This window comes from Coturnix japonica, chromosome 14 (genome assembly GCF_054131305.1).
Source record: "Coturnix japonica strain WE chromosome 14, WE-NBRP24, whole genome shotgun sequence".
Taxonomy (NCBI): Eukaryota; Metazoa; Chordata; class Aves; order Galliformes; family Phasianidae; genus Coturnix; species Coturnix japonica.
This window is the reverse complement of record NC_140676.1, coordinates 1,873,835-1,891,063: the sequence shown is the minus strand read 5'-3', so window position 1 is coordinate 1,891,063 and position 17,229 is coordinate 1,873,835. Positions and strand designations below refer to the sequence as shown.

Genomic DNA, 17,229 nt, shown 5'->3' with positions numbered 1-17,229 from the left:
TGCCTCCCCTTCATCTTTGCCATTTCTTTTGTTCTCTCAAATTAACAGCAATTTTCACCCTTACTGGCCTGGCTGTAGCATCTTCTCTTCCACCACCATTCTATTCTCTCCTTCTACTTTAATTTCAACAAAATTTGTACTTTCTTCTTGGTAGAACGAGGCATTCACTGCTCACAAGTCTGAAATGGTTAGTGCCTCACACACAACACAGTGTTCACTTTGCACAACCACTGCATTTCACCATTCATTTTCCCAGTTCCAGTTATCTGCACCCTTCCTTTCCCCAGCTGCTTCTGCCTGTAGTCTCACCTGTTACTAGGTTTTCCCCTTCGTGCTGTGTCTATTCCATGCTCCCATATGTACCTTGCTCTTCCTGGGTTTGGTGTCAGTTCATAACAGTGTGTTTCTATGTGGTGGCTGTGCTACAACAATCCCCTCGCAGTGGCAGGTATGGTGCTAGCACACCATCTGTTCATTTTTTCCTGTGGCCACAACACATTTCCTTATTTTGCATGCTTTTCTGCACAGATAACTAAGGGCCCTCTCCATCGCTTGCCAAAGCTAGATTAACAGCAAGAGTAAAATGCTCACCTGCAAGCAGTGGTGTGAAGTCCTGCTCCCAGCCCTGCATTTACAGTCAGATAGGCTGTAGTTCAGCCCTCTGCTATTTCATTATTTCTCTCCACATCACTGAGGCAGACAAGGTACTTCAACAAACATTCATTTCACTGAGGACACAAGATATCTTCTCCCATGGCAAACTCTTTTCCTATGTTTTATAAGGATTCCAGACAAGAATCAGGGTATCTATTTGAGGGGCTTTCCACAAGTGTAATTCAGCAGAACAAGATTACTCAGAGAAACACGTTATGAAAACATTTCACTTCAGAAAACGTTATCACATCCTACAATAACATAAATGATGGATGAAAGAAAAGAAGGAAAATCCCTTCTGACTTCGATGCTTAATCACTGCCTTTAAAATAGCACTGCAACTTGGAAGAAGAGCATCTTTGGAAACATCCCAAGAACACAAAGAGGTGAAGGAGCAGTAGGGTCTTTCCCACTTGTATCACACATCTCTGGAGACAGCTACTCAGAACCCAGCAGAAGTCAGAGCAAGCCTCAGTCTCCTCTGCTGCTGATACCTCAGGGCCAGCGGTGAGCAGAGCTCTGCCCTCTCCAAGCATTCTTTGAAATACATCACTCTAGCAAGCACTGAAATAATCAGCTTACAACCATTACATTTGTTTTTCTTTTAGCAAGCAAAAACCCTGGGGATACTTCTGAATGGGTGTCTAAGCCTGAGACTTTTGCCCACACTATGGCAGAAGGAATTCTGCTCTTCTCTCCAAGTGACAGTGTTTTAGCATCCAGGCCATGAAATGATAGCAGCGGTACTTTTAAATTGATCTAAAGTCTGCTCATTTGTGTAGTGCACATTTAAAGCCACATTACTGCAAGATGCTTCAGCAGTGAAATTCAACATTAGTAATTCAGTTCATTAAAAAAGATATTTTAGTAGACTCCTTCTTTTATAGCTATTACCCTGTCCAAAGTGAAGAAAACCTCAGTCAAATTAATAAAACCAACAACTCATAACGCATATACTGCTTTTCTATAAACTCTTCTCAGTTCTCAACAATTAGGCAGCCAAAAAAAGGTGTATGTCAGCCAATTTCCCCCTTGTATTACCTCAGGAAGACCTGCACCAGAACACATTTAGCCCATTCAGCACTAGCAACCACGGTTTCCTTTACTGAAAATTCCCTTAAAGTGTAAACCTGTACTCCCATTTAGAGACAACTCATCAACACAACTGTCTTGGTCATGAACAAACCTTCAATGCAGAACCCTGCTTGCTCCCAACATTCCTACACACACACACCTTTCTCTTCTCTGAAATCTGAGCATCTGTGCATGCCCCCCTCCAAAGCCCTCAGTCTCTAATGATGGGCAGTAAGTAAGGTTTTACACCCAAAAATCTGCACATAGCCTCTCTTGCCTTTGGATTACAGCATGAACTCAGAGTTGGATTCAGAGAGCCAGTAGACTGACTTTCTAGAAGTACGAGGCATAATTGAGTCGTCTAACAGTTCAGCTACAGAGACTGCATAATCTCCATACTGATCACATACAGCTCATGAGAGGCATGAGACCATGTAAACACAAGGTGCTATGCCCAGATAGCCATCAGCTCTGGCCTGCTACCTCCTGTTTGCCCACTGTATGCCTTTAATCAATGTGTACGTATATCAATATTACAACTGTAGATCTAGGTACAAATGAGAAGCCTGGTTTTAACAGATCATCTGAGTTCTATACGAATGTTCATTCTAGCATGTAACTCATCATGGTTCATCTCTTTAACCATAGCAGACAAACAAAGAAAGAACTGGATGATTTAACAGAGGAGGTGATTGTGGTAATATTGCAATAAATACATAATTGTGCAGAATTATTCTAATAACATTTTACATTGAAATAATATTTAACAGCTGGTGGCTTGTCACACTACATACCTGTATTATTTCCCTGCCACTTCTCTGCCCTCTCACACTCGCCTATGCAGTAGGTCAAAACATCACCTCTGTATAGAGCTGACAAACATGTTCAGATCAGTGACCCATAGATTGTCCTTCTTCAGGGGATGCCCAGCATTGAGTTTGCGTTTCTCTTTCTTTTGGTGAAGCTGAGTTTGGTTTTAACACATTGAAAGAAGTAACTGTCATTGATAAGCCTGGATGATACTTAATAACTATCTTGGTCCCTAAATGAGGTCCTCATCAACCTGATTTCCCCCTCACCTCTTATGTTCCCATTCAGATAATGAGTTCAGCATTTATCTTACATAAAAAAAACATCAGTTGTTCATCAATGACTTTAGAAGTACTACTCATACACATGAAGTACATTGCTAGATCACATCTGAAGAGCAACACTGAGCAAGACAGAACTCCAGGGATGGAAGCAGAGTGAGGACAGCTCAATCAAATCTTCAAAATCATTCAAAAAAGGCAGTCTCAAAGGAGAGCTGGAACTGATGGGAGAAAATGATCTGTCACTACGTGTGCCCCAGACAAGAGCAGCTGATTCAAGGAAGTCCTTTCCCACCCTGTGACAGTGAAGATGAAGATAAAAAGCAAAAGGACACAGGGTGCTGAATTTCTATTTTTCACTCTCTTTAGTACAACTCTTAGGACAACTGGCAACTGATCTGCTCATCTTCAATGAATCACACAGCAGAGGCGCAAAAAGCAATTTCTCTCCAAAGTAAATCTTGAATCTACCTTTCCTTTTCCAGGATCAACTGTTGGCTTCTGCTCGGTCCAGTCACTCTGGGAAAAGCCAAGGTAAATATAACTCTCACACCTTTCCAAAAGCTCACAGCACCTCCAAAGCACTTAACTCTTAAAAGCTAGGAGTGCACTATCATATCTGTTACAGAGTGAGAAGGAAATACCACAGCCATGTGAGTAGCGATATTAACATCTTCGGTCAGAGAAAAAAATGTTCCCACAGAATGAAAAATGACAGATTAGTCCAGTTTAATGCAGCCAAATTATCTGTGTAAAAATATATGCGGGACATGCTGCTGTGCTAACTGCACTGAACAGCAGCTTGTGCTTATGCTCAGCTCCCTGGTTACAGGCTGTCCTGTGTAGGCTGTCCCAGGAAGTGCAGCTGTTACAGAGATGGCCTCACACAGGCAACCTGATGCATGAGCCCATGAGCGTGGGTTCCACAACCTGCAGAGGCAGAAATGAAACAGCAGCTGCTTACCTGACTGCACTAGCTCAGAGGTTGAAGGGACTGGCATGCTTAAGGAAGAACAATCTGAAAGACAGAGATCTATTCTATTTTGCAATTGATACACAAAGATCTTTGTGTGCACCACAGATCTTTAGAAATAGTACCTAAACTTAGTTTTCGCACTGACATATGAAATGCAAGGGTTCAGTGGAAATAGAAACATCTCTCCCAGTTCCATCACCTCATTCAGCACCTAGATGAAGCAGTCCTTGTGATACAAAATTGTTGCACAAACTCCTACGCAGGAAACATGGACAGTTGTCCTTCAAGGACAGGCCCTTAATCAAAGTATCTCAAGGACTGGAACTGCTGAGGACCTACACACCTGCACCTCTTCCCAGGGTGCCTTCCCAGTCAGCCCTTCTGTCCTCAAAAGCCAAGGACAAAAATTCAGCTAATGATTCCATGAGACACATCCCTGATATTAAGCTGAGTTTCATTTAATGCTTTGTACACAAGTCATGCATGTCACAGCATTCCTTTGAACTTTATGCCTTCTTCAGAAATAGTTCAAAGCATTCTGAGAAAATGGAAGCCAGAAGCAAACCTGCAGAATGCCATGGACCCATTTAAAATACTCAGTTTTTCTCCTGAGATTTCCACTGCTGCTTTCTTAGCTTGTCAAGCAACATCCCCCTTTCAGATTTAGCACAGTGTCTGCAGTTCTCATTCATCACAAGTTTCAGAACTGAAGCAATCCAGCTGCTCTAGGGCGATACCCTTAAATGTGATCTTGCTGTTAGGTTATACTTGCCTGTCGTTATGACCTTGGCTATTTTTTGACAAAAGGATAAAGATGAAATAATTTCTTACTCTTGATGATCATGCTTTCCAAAGAGAGCTATGTTCTACATATGTGTACAGCACTGAGCTGTCCAGGTCAGGCAGCAATAGCACAGCCTCCCTCCTCACACGAAGGATGGTTTGGCATTATTATTATGGCAACATCCATTTAATTACACTTTGGACAAGTACTATGTTTTCTGCTGAAACTACTAGCAGAGCAAACATGCTGAAAACCACTTTAGTTTGTCATTACAACCTCTCTGTTTACTTTGAAATTTCCCAAACTGGCACACACGATTTTGGAAGGTTCTTGCTTATAATTCAGGGCACTTGCTGTGAACTTTCCTTTTTCTACCTGTTGTCCACTGTTGTGAATCCCCTTCTTATAGAAAGATATTTGTGATCTTCCTCGCAATGAAAAATGCTTGTTAGAGTAAAAATAAGTCTTCAGTAATGCCATCTGATGAGCTCTGGCATTCTGGAAGAGAGACAACCTTATTCTCTATAGGCCTGATGTCAGAATGAGAATCTTCTCTTAGATTTCGCTGAGATATTTTTAGGCGCTCCTTCAAAATTGACTCAGCAACATCCTCAAACACCTGCTTAATTTAAAGTAGATGAAAAGTTCTGCTCGTGTGTCAACTTAAGGACATGCTTAAGTGCTTTCCTGGATTGGGGCCTAAATACTTACAAATACAGATGGTTATTATCAAGACCCAGAAAAGGCCAGGTAACCACCAACAGTCAATTATATTCCTACCAGAACTTCACGCCAGTATATCATACTGTTTGAAGTTAATTGCTTTGAAATAATTGGACAGGTGAGCAGGTAAGTTCACACAGAGCATTTGCCATTTTCCTTTGTATTAAAAAAAACAACAGAACACTGCAGGTTGCATGGACATAATGGGCATGATTTTAAACAAATCAAAACCAAGTTAAAAGAAAAGGGAAAAGGTATGTGCTTTTTTAAAGACTTTGAATTTTTAACATCATTAAAACCTTGAAAAACTTCTTATTCAAGAGCTTCTTTAGTTAATACCTCATTACTTCTATTTTTATTGTTATGGTAATCAAGCCTTAATATATTGCAGCTTTATAGCATGAAATCAAGGCTAGGCCTGCGGGCATCAACAGATGTACAACAGCATGCAGTAAAACACAGGTATAGAGGCATGCAGAGCTGAATATGGCACTTTTTATTTTTTTTATAATTGTTTAGCAATTCATCTGAACTTATTTTAACCTTGACAACAGATGAACTCTAACATGTACCATGATCAGTCACTGGAAGCTGCACAAAACTGAGATTTCTGACCACTGTTTTACAGGCTGAGCTTTATGAAAGCACGAAATGAAGACTGAACAGGATTTTAAATTGTTTGGATGACTACAGGCTGTTGCTGTAACTATTCAAACCATTTAACTGTATGTATTCTAGTCAAGGGAGAACAATAACAATAAGAAACTGGATTTAACATCAAAACCACGCTTCTCTGTAGGAAATTTATGCTCAGTGTCAGAATCCATGTGCTTTGCTAGCACAGGCACTCTTTGTAGCACACCAGAAAAAGAAAAAAACCCAAACATTTGGACCTGATGTTTGGTTTGGAAATGACACCTGGACCTTGTGCTGGAGGCTCTGCTTACATTTGAATTTGACTCATCATCAAGTAAGGTTACACATAAATTTCAGAAAATTACAGTGGTCCGGTTTGCAGCATTGAGACACCTCTTCAAGGTGGTTGAGTGTCCTCAGACCCTTTCCAGGTACACAACAATGATGCCCAGTGTCAATCAGGCTCCCTTTCTTACTGATATTTTCAGGAAACAATTAATTCTCCTGTGTGAATTTTTAAATTTAAAGAGAGCGTTTTGCCAAGCAATTGCTTTCCCAGTAAAACAGTTTCAAATTGCCAGCAGTAAAAGCAATATGCCTATGACTTCATGAAATCACTCATACTGAGGTCCACACAGCAAAGCTCAAGGGTCACACACAGAATGAGCGGCTGGGGTATAACCAACAGCTTCAGTTTATCCAGAGCGCAGCTTTACCAGCCATTCAGAAAACACCTAACAAATCACATTTACTTGTCACTGCAGGCATGTATCCTTCATGTAGCTATTCAATATTAATGAAGTAATAAGAAGGAAGTAGACACAGGTAGTACATTAGTCCAGTAAAAATGAACATACTTTTCCAAATTATTGATGGATAAATGTTAAGTCCCAGTGTGTGAATCACCATTGTATCTGAAGATCCCGGTCAGCATCAGCCAGGAAAGGGCTCTCAGCTTCCCTCATGGAAATACTCAGAACAATGATCGTAATGTATTCAGCTGATAACTGTTCTGTTCCTTTCCATTCAAACAAAGTTTCTGAACAGTAAGGAGGCCAGTCATCCAAACTTTTAGTATCAGGCATAAAAGTGAGTAACTCTCATGGCTGCAGTAAAAGCTAACTTCAGAGAGGCCATTCACTCTTATAAGCACTACATTTGACAGTGGTAAGTGCTTGTCAGATCAGACCTTAGGACAGGAATGCATGTTGCCCAGCATGTAACAAGTGGAATGAAAGACAATGGGCACAATAGTCCAGTGAACACACTAATTATATTAATAAAATGAAAGCTTAAATTTTGAAGCTAATCCTGGGCTATCATTTATAAAAGTTAACAGGGCATATTTAATTTAGGAATTGGCTACTGCTTCTCTTTCCACTCCTGAAACCTCATAAATGAAATATACTGGATTGCTGCCCAGTGCGGAAATAAAAGTTATGAATAATGTTTCTATCTCAATCTTTGTCAGTGCTTTAATATTCCTAATTACTTTAAAAAGCTAAATATTCAATATAGGAAAAACCTTTTTTTTCTTTTTATCTTCACTTGCAAGATTAGTGTAATTTAATATGAGTCACTGGCCAGTTTTAGTTCACAAGGCCCATCCGTGCTTTGTAATGCTTGTTACTCTTAGTGTGTATATGTGCATGTGTAAACAAACGTGATGTATGCCCATGTTATCACAAGGTTTTTATTATTTTCTCATTTTTGAAATTCTCTAAGTACACATGCAGTGTATATGAACCCACTGGCTGTTAGGTTGATCGTTATCTATTGCCAAAAAGAACCAAAGGATAAAATGATTGTCTGAGACACTAAATTATTTTACAATTAAAAGAATGATTTTTCTCAAGATAGCAGTATTGTTCTAGACAGGTCTTCAGGGACTAAATAAAATGTCTGTTCAGTCAGTGACTAGCAAGATCTCTGTGCATGCAGCTTTACTTACTGGCCTAACACACAAATAGAGTTCAATTAACAATCTTATTTCCGTTATGTCAGTAATCGATTGGACCTATTTTACATCCATCACTGATGTTTATACCAGAAAGAATGCTTGCTATCTCACTCTAGCGTGAACTAGTCATGTAGACTTAAACTTACCTTTATCGATTAAGAAATTTTGACATGAACATCTTTCTCCAGCTGAGAGACCTGAAAGCCTCAAGTGCAAATTAATTTTCTAGTAAACAGTATAAAACTCCCACCTCTACTGTTTTCCCACTTTGCACAGTACAGATAATTCAGGGTGTGGATTTCAAGTCAAAAGTAAGAACCTGAACTGCATGAAGAGCCAATGGTAAAACTCCCACTGGCTTCAATTGCACAAGTAGTCTGTCTAGAAAATACTCCGACTACTACACAAAATACTTAATGAAGAATGTGAAGTAGTGAAGATTAAAGAGAGAGAAAAAAAACCTGATAATAGAGGTATAATATCTACGTTGGTATTCCAATAACAGGATAGAAAGCATTAAGAGCATCCTTCACCGCATTTAACATTTCCTTATAAGAACAAGTGAAAAACTGAAAGTCACTACTGTAGGAAGGGGTAATATCACACATTAATCACTGCAAAATAACCTACTGACAAGCCTCAATTTCCATTTAAAGCATCCAATTTCTAAGGCCGCTGCTTTGTTTCCTATCCTTTTTTAAATAGCAGTATACATCTCTATTACATTTTTGTAATCTTTACTCACCACTAGAGCAATCAGTACCTCCCCATCCTGGTTCACAATGACAAGTGTCAGGAGAAACACATCTGCCATGCACACACTCCTCTGTGCAGAGTGCTGTTAAGAAGAAATAACACACAATTTTGTAAATATATTAAGCTGTTGGTAAACATACACTAAACTGTGCCTTAGAGAGCAACATTTTGTTTAAAAATATTTAACAAAGAAAACAAACAAAAAACAATTACTTGTGAGGTTTAATTAATACTAAGTGACCAAAATAAAATATAGGTCTCCAAACAGCAATAAACTCACTTGTCAGTTCAGCTCTTTGTAATGAAAAACTCTAACACCAGAAATTACTTTGGTTAGCAGTTTTGCTTCATAATAAAATTTTTAACAAACTGACACTTATGATTATTATAATTACAGAACACCAGCTTCTTTTACTGCATTCAAGTTGTTCCTGTTCATGAAAGAAAATGGAACTCCAAGGACCCAAAAACAGATCTGTACAAAATAGCTTGAGGAAAATAAATCGTTTTACTACACAAGTACGTAATCGTTTTACTACATGGAGTACGTAAGCACAGGCTTGTCTTCTCAAGGTCACCAAGTTTTCCACAACAGAAATATTTTCTATCATATTTGTCCACTTTTGGGTTATTGAAAGATCAAGATCCTGGGACTATGAAAACCTGGCTGGTGTCTCACTTGTCAGTCAACCTAGAGACAAGTATGGGAGAATCTCTTTTTCCTCTTCCCTTGTATTCCTACCAGGAGTTCATGGTTTTAAGACATTTCTCCTGTGCTGCTGGGGTGTAGAATTTACTTTCCAGTGCGCACCTATCACAGACAAACAAACTTGGACAACACTGAATACAGGTTTTAAAAGCAGGTTCTTACTTAGTACCCGATTTCCATTTCACTGCTCAGGACACTGCCAGAAGCTTTGTGTCAAAGTGATTCTCACCTGATGGTTAATTTGAAACATGATTTTCATCTAAACTAACATGTATAAGCTCTTAATGAACACGATGTAGCAGCAATTAGATCTCTGTACTGAAAGAGCTCCATTGTTTGCACATCCTGTGATTTTATATCAGATAGGAAATGTGGGTTCTGTACCTAACCAAGAACTGGCAGCAGCTGGACTATGGAAGACTTATTCCAAGACAAATATTATTTCATTTCTGTCTAAAACAAAGCCAGCTAAGCTGAGCTGGGAAGTATTTTCTTTTGTTGTTATAATGAAAACCAGGTTGAATTACCTGGATTATTTCAAATCAGCCAGTGAACCTTCATGAAGTTCCACATCCACATCACAAAAAACCTTTCATTTTCCAGGTACCCCATTGACCACATATTTTCCACCAACATCTTGAAAAATTAAGCAGTTTCTGCTGTGCTTGACATCCTATTTGGACTATAAGATTGGAGCACATTGAATCTACACTCAGCCTGGCATCAGAGCCAACAGAAACATTTTGCTGCCTATTCTATGTTTTGGTCCTTGGAGACCAAACCCAATAACATATTCCCAACAGATTTAAGTCCAACTTTAAATGATGTGTGATCCTTCAATAATCCCATTGGACAGATCTTCCTGCTCTTTATCCATCAAACCACATGTGACTAGTGATGAGGATACTGCCTTGTTACAACTGAAAGATCCGCCTAGCTTAGTCATTTCTTTTTTAGGTTCACTACATGTCAGAACTAAAATTTATTCTTATTTCATATCTTGTGTTTAGACAGTATTGCAGCGAGCATGAAATATTGATAGCTAATTCTCTAGCCACTAATTGTCCTAATCTTTTGGGCATTTATTTCACTTGAGTAAGAGTTTCTGAAGACAGTGAGGCATCCTAGTCTACAGATGTAAGATGAAATGCAAGATAGAGCATTAGAAAAGCAGCATTTTTTTCCATAAAGGAATACATGCCTTCATGCAGTCACTGAAAAATGACTGGTTACCTATGGCAAGGAGCAGTTCACACAAATGACAGCCACAAATGTATATGTTGCTATTAAAAGCATATAGTGCAGAAAGGTACATGATATGCTGGGATGTTGGCTACTTAGAAAACTGTGCTCCTCGTAGCTTCACCTCAGAATGCATTTTGTCCTGATGTAACTCTTAACACATAAGTTTTACTAGAGTTAAGGAAATCGAATCTGAGATTTTTTTCTGTTCCCCATATAGGCATTTACATTAACAAATCATTCTACCATGTAAAACGTGCAACAGGTCAGCTCTCAAGAGCACGAAAGCTGATGGTGGTCTATTACTTTTCCAAAAGGCAAAACACCTACTAATCACTGGAGTAAATTTAGTTGATTTAGGCACGCAAATGTATCACACCTTAACTTGTTAAAACAAATATGAAATAATAATAGCTAATCGAGATAATAAACTTCACTTAATTACTCGTCCATAGACAGAACTGCTGACTTCTTTAATAACGCTGCATTCTCTTGGGAAGGGTGTAATGTGAGACTTGTAAGCAGGACTCAAGATGCAGCTCCTCTTCTAAAGCAGTTCATGGTGCGTGAAATACACAATTTTTTGCATTTAAAGAGCAATTACAGAGTTAAGAAAGGTAAAGACAATCCTTGGAACTCATCTCTGCTCTGTAACTTGCTAAGCAAGCAACCATGAACATACTAGAACACATTCATATAAAACTGTGAAATTACACAGTACTAATCTTGTAAATGGGGTCACAGAAATCCCCCTTTTAAAAAAAGTAAAGCTTTTATATGTCATTTATGTGAGGAGATAAATAACCAGGCTCATGCACTGCCTGCCTCAAATCAGGCCTATAAAGGTGCACATAAAGGTCACATTTGGGTATCACTCTATATTTTACCACGGCAAATAAAATTTGAAATTTCCCATATAAAAAGGGAGTCTTGTCTTGCTCTAATCTTTAGAGTTTAAATTAATTTTTCATTCTATTAACATTCAGCATAATAGGATACAATGGTCCCCAAGGCATTCTTCATAATACACTTTGTACAGTGGCTTGCAAATGATCTTACTAGTTAATGGAACTATAAAAATTACTTGCATATAAAGGTCAAGAAAAATAAAGATAAGTATATATACTTTTTGGTACTGCCCTACTCAACATACAGCTAAAGGCCCCTGGAGTAAAGAAAACTTCTACTAATGCAAGGAATATAATTCCTTCCAGTATGAAAGCCCAAGCAGCTCATCTTTTGGAATTCCAGACTTTTTATGTCTGCATTTTCCCTTGACCAATTCTCCTGAACAAACCAGCACCTCATTGATCAATTTATTATTAGCATTCTTGGCATGAGTTTAAGATCAGTTTGTAGTTTGATTCAGCCTGGTAATAAAATGACCTACATCAAAGCCCTGCCAAAATGCCATCTTTGCAGCAATGCGTTTAGCATGAGTTATTTGACCATATTCAAGGTCACACAGCAACTGCTCCTTATCATGGAAAAAAGTCGACAAAAGGCTTCTATAACAATTCATTTGATGCTTATCACCTCCTGTATAATTATAAACAGTGTTGTTGTTGTTTTAATACATAAGGTCAATACTCAGAGAAATAGACCTAAAGATTAAACTCCTTTCAAACCTGAAATGACTACACAGATTTCTCTAACACTAGCACTTATTTTTTAATTGTTTTCCTGAATTTGGACTCTGTATATTAGATGTCTATGTCCCCAATCTGTGAAAGTACGCAGTAAGCAGTGCTAAGTGGGGCAGCCTCTTCTGCCTAGAGAAAGCTTTCATTGCAGCGCTACTTGAAGTGGCACCACAGGGAGTTTCTCCCAGACAAAAGCAGCCACAGCCCGGGGATCCAGAGCTATTCTGTCCTCTTCTGTGCTGCATTCCTTTGTGTGGACTCAACCTATGACTGAAGGGTTTAATTCTCTTGCTTAACCCTGTTTTACACACCCTGTTATGCCCTGCTCATCACTACTTCACCAACATGCTGACTTCTCATACTCAAGTAACACAGCTAACACCTGCTACAATTGTCACCTTAGGCTCTTGTCAGGAGTGGAAGTGCAGATAGATAAGAGTTTCATTGCAGTGGATGAAGTATTGAGTGTTTTAGCTTGGGTAAGTTTTGTTTTTTTTTTAGCTTGTCCAAAAATATAACTTCTGTATTTTATATTTTATATTTTTATATACCAGTTTGATGGTTGTTGGACTCCACAAAGCAGACATTTAATGGAAGAAGCGATGTTTTCCTTCACAATTTAGTATGTGTCCCAGGAACAGTTTGGGCCATTGTAGCACATTCTTCTTGTCTCTAGTGCCATTTTTAGGGGAAAGACCAATTCTGTCAGGTGAAATAGCAGTTACCTCATGGCCAGCAGTTTCAGATAATACAGAGAGGTCAAAGAAGATGAAAAAGGATGTTTGCCCCTTATCCATTACGAATCTGTTCACTCAGGGCCATTCTGGTGCTTCCACTTTAACGCACTGGCCTGAATCCAGGTTGTGTGGAGTCTAAGATATTAGCTTCATTAGATAAGCCTGTAGTCAGCTTTTGGCTGGATTCTCATAGGATGTGCTTAGAAAAGTAAGGTTTGATAGCAGAAGAAGGATGACTACAGCTAATGCATCTAGGTAGGTTTCCCTTATTTTTAGATTACTGCTTATTTGTGGAACGGAAGATTCTCTCTTCAAATCAGTGACTTTCTATCAGGAATCATGCTGATTAGATTGCTTCCTGGATAATTCTTTTTAACAAAGTGGGATAATTGTTCTCTGTATTGCTTCATGTTTATTTCTGTGGTTACCACTCAGGATTCATTTATTAATTTATCACCTTGGATAACAATTTAAGGCAGGATTAGCAACCCCAATAGACGAAGACATAAAAAGATGTCAAAACCTGCTTAGCTTTGAGGAATTTATTATTTCAGTGTATAGTAACCTCTATTTTTCATCTCCTTGGTACCTAATGACAGCGCCAATAAAAAAAATACAAAAACAAGGAGACCAATGTAAGCAAAGGAAAGATGAAATTGATGTAGATCATATAACAGCAATGGGTCATAAGATCAACTCCTTTTCCAGTAGCTGTAATGCTATTATATTTTTTGGCAGATTTGGAGTCAGAGACTACATATTTATGCAATCCAAATCGAATCTATGGTCTTTCTTGTTCAGGAGATGGGGAGGCTCTGAGCATTGCTGTAGTGAGATATCGATCTGTTCAAGAGAGCAGCTATGTTGTGTTATCCTCAGTCTGGACACTCTGCCAAAGCTTATGGAGTGCTCAGTGCCAGAGATGACTTGTGAATGGCTAAAGTAAAAGAATTGAGGACATACATTTTGAGGATTTTGTCTTCTCTCATGGGCAGAAACTGACATACGTCACTGTCATCGTTGACAAAATACCAGTAAATCTCCCCACATGAATCTGCTGGGAGGTGAAGATTTGTTAATAATCACAAAACTTACATCAGTTTCAGCCCATATTTTCTATTACTAGACAAATGGAAATCTGTGGCTCTAATGAGAAGGTTAAAACAGGGACTCTGATACTCTTGTCATGGTTGAGTGTTTCAGGCAGATGACACAAGCAAGTTTATAGATCCTGAAATAATTTCAGCCAGATTGCATATTTCAGACACTGCTACTTCACAGAAAGACTACTCACATTTTACTGATTACTGGATGACCTGGCATTGAGGAGAATTCACTTTAGTCCATGCTGCAACTATTGCCTGCAGTAGGCCTTTCTCTAGGGAGTAGCTAGGGAAGTATACTGTGAGGAGGGAAGGTCAGAGTAGAACAAAGACTGCCTCTACTTCCATGTGCCTCAAGAAAACCAAAACTAGTGGAGCACTTTTAGAACTGTAGTTTGGTTGGGCCCAAAAAACAGTGGAGCTGTAACAGAACATCCCTGGGAAAGGAATGGCATAACATCAGTGACCATAAAATAGCACCAGTGACAGTAATAGAGAAAGTTAGAGCCCTGCAAAGGGAGAGGTCAACGGGAACCACACATTTAACAGACTCTTTGTGTCATCTGGATGCCCCATAGGTTTCACTTGCTCTGATACAGAAAGGGAATGGGAGACAGTACTTACCATTTAATAATGTCTGAATGAGAACTGAAAAGTAGCCTGCTAATAGCAGCAAATGTCAGAAGAGAAGAACTGGGGTCAGTAAGCTGAACTACTTTGTATCTTTGGCCCTGCGAACAACAGAAGAGCTCTGCAACACTTGCAAGCATAAAAAGGGGGTTGTGGGAAAGCACTGCAGGACTCTAAGCTTTGAAGCGCACCTGCCCTGCTAAAGGGACAGCTTGCAAGGCTGGGTAAAAGCAACACTAATCCATAGGTCTGCAGACAAAATAACAATGAAGCACTGGAAAGTGGAATGTGGGCAAAGACACTAAGAAGTGAAGTTTAAGAACCTAACCAAATTCTGCAACGAAGGCAAAACATCTTTGGAATACGTGATCTCTAGAGGTCCCTTCCAACCCCTATAACTCTGTGATTCTGATGCCTCATTTCAACACATACATGGCTAGGGTCTAAGACAAAGGCAAGACCTCACATCGAAATGAGATATGACAGTCCACACAGAGATATTTGCTGTTCCCCCTCCTTGAGCTTCATGGGGATCAGGAGATACAAGCAACCAGGCTGGAATGGTAGGGTGAAGAGAGAAATTCTACCTTTAAGTTAACTCTTGACTGCACTAAGGTAAGTCATGCTCTCAAACTACCCACCATGTCTAGGGCTCAGTCTTTCTCACTGCCACAACAGAAATTGGACCTCAGCATATAAAGAACACCTAGGAGATCAATTAACTATTGATAATTGTTGATTATTTCAGGCCTTAGACTGATTTTATGCATTTTCTGCCACTGCTTCAACTAGAAACAATCACTGATTTCTGCCATGTTGGGGGAAAAGACTTATGCTGAGATCAATTCTTCTAATCAATATTTTAATACAATATTATTCTGTGGGATAATTTTCAGCATTTAACTTCTTCTAGTAAATGATTTCCCATTGCCTCATTGCAGGCAAAACAATCATTACCACTGGTTCAAACTGTTAATGAGGTTAAGAGAGATCCTGAATCAGCAGAGCAGGATCTATGACCCAGGAAAGCCTTTCCCTTCCTGCATTCCCTGTCCACTCCTTCCATTTTTTAGGTAAATTGACCAGTTCTTCCCAGCAATTTGTAGAAAACACATTTTCACAAGTTAATTTTCTACTGGAACTTGATTCATCCAACCAGCAAACTTCATGCAAATGTGTGCTTTTTATTGCTCAAATTGTGCTTTATATTGCACCCTCAGTAACATAACAGCACTACAGTCTTTCTCCAAGTAACGTAGAAATATTAACATCTACTCCTAGGCACTGTCTTTCATTTTCTCTCCATGATTTGGTAGACCTCACTTCACCAAAACTGAATGCAATCAAAAGGTATTTGTCCATCATTCTCCAATAACCAACTTGCCCTGAAATATGGGCCTTACGCCAAGAAAATTTCATTTTCTGTCAGTAAATGAGACAACTTCACTGCTGATTGATTTCCAGAGATGAGAATATGTGCTGTGTGTAAGACTGAGAATGGGTGCATCAAAAACATTTTTCCTAATGGATCAAAAATAGATCAAGACGTCTGGACTGTGTGATACTTCGAGCAACCTTTGCTGAGCAATACAACAACAAGTAAAAGAAAATCACACCAATCCCCCCAGATGAATGTTAGTCTATAGCACATTGAATAAACCATTGATTTTTCCACACAAATTCCTTCTTCATTCTTACTCCAAATTTCATCAAACAATCAACAAAAAATCCTTTTCTTTCTTTCTCACAAAAATAGGATGAATATGGACAAATTTCTAAAGGCAAACCTGTCATTGAGACCAGGCAGTTTTATGGCACGGGCCCTAGAGGGCCAATGCATTTCAGATTTCATTTCATATCAAGCTACACTCTGAAAATGAAGGTCACCCTGATGAAATCAAGAATAGAAGTATATTCTGTTTGAAGATCATGTTAATGTATGAGCAACGCTAACATTACCGGGCATAGAATATTTAAATGCAAACACTTTTCACTTTTTTCACATTTCAAAAGGAACCACAGTAATGTGTTTCATAGCAACTTATTGAAAGAACTGCAAAAAAAGACCCCAGGAACAAATTATTGTATAACTATGGAGACTGATTCTTCTCTGAAGCCACTAGTTCAAACTTTCTGTAAACAACCCTGGGTTGCAGGAAGTCAAGTGAGTTAGACTCAGTCCATCTTCTTAGTAATGTCTAACTGTCTAGAGAAATCTTCTAATGGGGTATGGCAAAATACACTCTCCCTTCTTGTGATTCATACTGCTGCCTGAGAATGGAAGACAGGCATAGATAATAAAAAATTCTTACCTACACAGCCAGAAGCTCTTCCGAGCTGCCCACTCTTTACTATAAGGATACTTTACTAGAAGGAGTTGTGCTTCATACACACTTCGTTATTTCTCATCCTGAAAAGGTCTCTATATTTGATTCAATTTACATACTTAAGTTGTAAGCTTTTTCAAAGAAGACTTTCTTTTAGTGATATTGCACACATTTCTAAGCATTA

General features: G+C 38.9%; 1 protein-coding gene across 6 annotated transcripts in view; it reads right to left on the bottom strand.

Moving 5' to 3' along the window:
• The window catches only part of MEGF11 (multiple EGF like domains 11), a 254,537-nt gene that overhangs the window by 150,912 nt on the left and 86,396 nt on the right, over positions 1-17,229 (bottom strand). For all 6 annotated transcript variants that reach the window (XR_014934255.1, XM_015873314.3, XM_015873316.3 and 3 more), the window contains one exon: positions 8,644-8,736. Coding sequence is in view for 5 of the 6 variants with exons in the window: in XM_015873314.3 (XP_015728800.1) it covers positions 8,644-8,736 (93 nt within the window). In the remaining variant the exon portion in view is untranslated. The remainder of the gene's footprint in view (positions 1-8,643; positions 8,737-17,229) is intronic.